The following is a 3458-nucleotide window of genomic DNA, read 5'->3' on the forward strand; positions in this document are numbered from 1 at the left end:
CACATGTACCCCTCTCTTCGCTCGCTTTCCCTATATTCCACTCTGTCTCCCCACCCCTCTCGCTCGCTTTCTCCCTACCCTGCTCTCTTCCCCCAACTCCTCCCGCCCCCCCCTTCCTCTCATCCCTTGTACTTCCCCGTCCTCCTGGCCCTCCCCAGGGTGTGCCTGAATGTGCTGGGGGAGCGTGAGGTTCAGGGCTTACAGAGAATCCCAGTTTGGGTGGAGCTCTGTTGGGCTTCAGAAGCCCCATGTCTCTAACCTATGCTTCCTTTTGCAGTTTGGAGCAGACACCCAGCAGAGCAAAGTGGCTCCCAGCATCGCTGCAAGCAGACCGGTGTTCGCAATGCGCACTGAAGAGGTGATTATCAGGAGCTGCACCCGGTTGTGGGGGGGTGGGGAGGGGTGTTACCCGCTGGGCCTGAGACAACACTCCTCCCAGTTTCTCAGCAAGGGTCTCCTGAGTAGAGGCCCCCAGGACAGTGACACCACTCCCTCAGATAGAAGTCCCCTGAGAAATGACTCTCACTGGGGAATGGGACTGTACGACGGGTACGGGTCCTCTGGGATTGGTCTGGGGGTCCAAACGGAACATTTAATACATACAGATTTTGTATCATCACCACAGGGGCTGAAGACGGAAATCTTTGTGGATGTCATTGAGCGACTGACGGTGGTCATCGGAGCCAACGTGAGACAATGTTTTATCAGAAGGATTGGTATCTGGGGGTGTGGGAGTGTGTCAACGCTCTGTATCAGGGCTGGGAGGGTGTGGGAGGTATCGACGCTCTGTGTCAGGGCCCAGGGGGTGTGGGAGGTGTCGATGCTCTGTGTTGGGTTCAGTGTTCCTGATCTGTCATGACTTACCTCTCACTGGGAATGTGTTCCAGGGCAGTTTGATGAGGGCGGATGTTCAGGGAGAGGTGCGGATGAAATGTTTCTTGCCCAGCAGCACAGGTACATGTTCCAGCTCAGCCCTAAACTAATTCCTGCACAAATTCAGGCTGTAAACATGCCAGTCTGTCTGCCTGTCTGTCCCCTTCTTTCTCCCAACTCTATTCCTTCCACTCTCCCAGCTTCTCTCCCTCCCTCTCTTCTCCCCCCCTTCTCTTCTCCAACTCTCTTTGCCATCCTCTCTGTCTTTCACTGTCCCTCTCTCCTTCTGTTGCCTCTTTTTGTTCTTCTTTCTCCTTTTTCTTTCTCTCTCTGTCCCTCCCTGCCTTTCTCTTTCACCTTTATCTTCCTCCTTTTTCTCTTTCTCTCCCCCCAGCCTCCCAACGTCCCTCCGTCTCTCTCTCCATCCTGAACCTGTTCACATTTGATGATCCTGCTAGCCCTAGCTTCTCCCCATCACCATCCTAATCTCGGTGTCTCTCATTCTGGGCGGGTCTTAGTAACTTGCAAGATTTTGCCCTCCTCCGGTTATGAATGACACTTTTTTATTTGTCTCTCCTGCCAGAAATCCGAATGGGGTTGAATGAGGAGTTTAGCATTGGGAAAGCCGACATCCGAGGTGAGTGGGTTCGACAGGAGGAGGGTTGGCGCTCAGGGGATGTAGGGCGTACGGGGTGAAATGATCATGCACTCCGACAAGCCATGCCAACACTCAGTTTCTGTCACCTCACGCACTGCCTGACCTGCTGAGCTCCCCCAGCCTTCTGTCTGTCTGTTTGTTTCAGACGTCCAGTCTCCGCGGTGTTTTGCTTTTATAGAATCCTGGCCGATCCAGTCCCTCTTCACACGTCAGTCCTGCCATCCCAGGAATCAGTTCTTTATACATAACAGCGCAGTACAGGCCCGTTCACAGGATCCGGGTGTTGCTGGGATAGTCCAGCTTTTATTGTCCTTTTCTTATTGCCCCTTGAACACGGTGGCTGGTCCACGTTGCTGCGGGTCTGGAGTTACATGTAGGCCAGACCGGGTAAGGATGGCAGATTTCCATACCCTAAAGGGCATTAGTGACTCAGAAGGGTTAGCGCTCGCCTTCTCATTCCAGATTTGGTCACTGAGTTTGAAATGCTACCACTGACCGTCGTTAGAGTATCACCTTTCGAAGGTTTAACACAGTCCTCTCTGTTCGGAATACTGTTACAACACAGAGTAAACCCCTCTGCTAATTTAAACCCGACACACAAAGAAGCTCACTTCATGCTACAATCTGTTAAATTTTGAGAGGCAAAGACCTATTCCAGAGTCACTATTTAAAGTAAAAATAAACAATTTTATTCTTTAAGTCCAAAAAAGAACATTAAACAACTGTTTACAACTCCTTCCTCTTAAACCTACCTTTTACCTCCCACTCGACAATACTGGTCCGATCTGTTCTCCTTGGTTGAGGGGTCAATCATGAGCAGGCATTTCTTTAGGTAAAGGGTGGGACATTCAGAGGGGATTTGGGAAAATACTTTTTCACTCAGTGGGTGGTGGGAATGTGGAATGCACTGTGGCTTGCGAAGGTCGTGGAGGCTGGAAACCTGACAACCTTCAAGAGGTGTTTGGATGAGCACTACAGTATTCTGCCTCACAACTCTTTCATATGATCAGGTACCTTTCAGAGAGCTATTCTGCTAACATCTATACTTGTTGGTGTTCTTGGCAGTTCTCCCCCTAACTGTTCAAAATACCCCCGAAGCATCGAATCATTTCATTGATTTGATGTCATCCCAAACAGTAAAATGCAAATTTGATTGGATTTTGACAGTAAAATGCAAATTTGATTGGACTTTGGTATCTGGGGAATAATTTCAACTAATTGGCCGAATTTGAATTTGTTGTTGTTCCATGGCAACCCAGCACTAGCTATTTGTGTCAACCAAATGTTACGTTTTTACTTTGTTCAGGACACTCTGTGCTTTCATTCAGTCCTTGTTCACTTCCTCTCTCTATCTTAAAGGTACAGTACACACCTACGCCTTGACAACAATACCTCCAAGTTTCGTGTCATCTGCTAAGTTTGAAACTGTGTCCTGGCCAGTTGAGGAGGGATTGCTCCAGATTGAGGGGGTAGGGAGAACTGTTTTGATGAACACCGAGATATTGGAGGCTCTGTTGGGCTTAAAAACAGACAAGTCCCCTGGCCCGGATGAACTGCATCCCAGGCTGCTGTGAGAAGCAAGGCAGGAAATTGTAGCACCTCTGATGCAAACTTTTAATTAGAGTCATGCAACACGCACATAGACCCTTCGATCCAACCAGTCCCTGCCGACTATAATCTCGAACTAAACTAGTCCCATCTGCCAACGCTTGGCCCATCTCTCTCCAACATTTGAGTGACTGCAGTCCAGCGGTGTTCCACAAGGATTAGTACTGGAACCCTGAATGTTTGTTTTATATATATAAATTATATAGATAAACATGTGGGGGGAATGTTAAGCAAGTTGACAGATGACACCAAGACGGGGGAGGCGGTGTTTTGTGATTGGGATGGGTGAGCTGGGTGGGGATGTTTTGTGGTTGGGATG

The 3458-nt window shown here is 49.1% G+C and overlaps 1 protein-coding gene across 1 annotated transcript in view; it reads left to right on the forward strand.

The window, feature by feature from the left end:
* Positions 1-3458, forward strand: part of ap4m1 (adaptor related protein complex 4 subunit mu 1) — an 18108-nt gene that overhangs the window by 7885 nt on the left and 6765 nt on the right. Inside the window, exons 6-10 of the mRNA XM_043683655.1 lie at positions 278-358; positions 626-688; positions 888-954; positions 1457-1510; positions 2891-3101. Coding sequence (XP_043539590.1) covers positions 278-358; positions 626-688; positions 888-954; positions 1457-1510; positions 2891-3101 — 476 coding nt within the window. The remainder of the gene's footprint in view (positions 1-277; positions 359-625; positions 689-887; positions 955-1456; positions 1511-2890; positions 3102-3458) is intronic.

This window comes from Chiloscyllium plagiosum, chromosome 48 (genome assembly GCF_004010195.1).
Source record: "Chiloscyllium plagiosum isolate BGI_BamShark_2017 chromosome 48, ASM401019v2, whole genome shotgun sequence".
Classification (NCBI taxonomy): Eukaryota; Metazoa; Chordata; class Chondrichthyes; order Orectolobiformes; family Hemiscylliidae; genus Chiloscyllium; species Chiloscyllium plagiosum.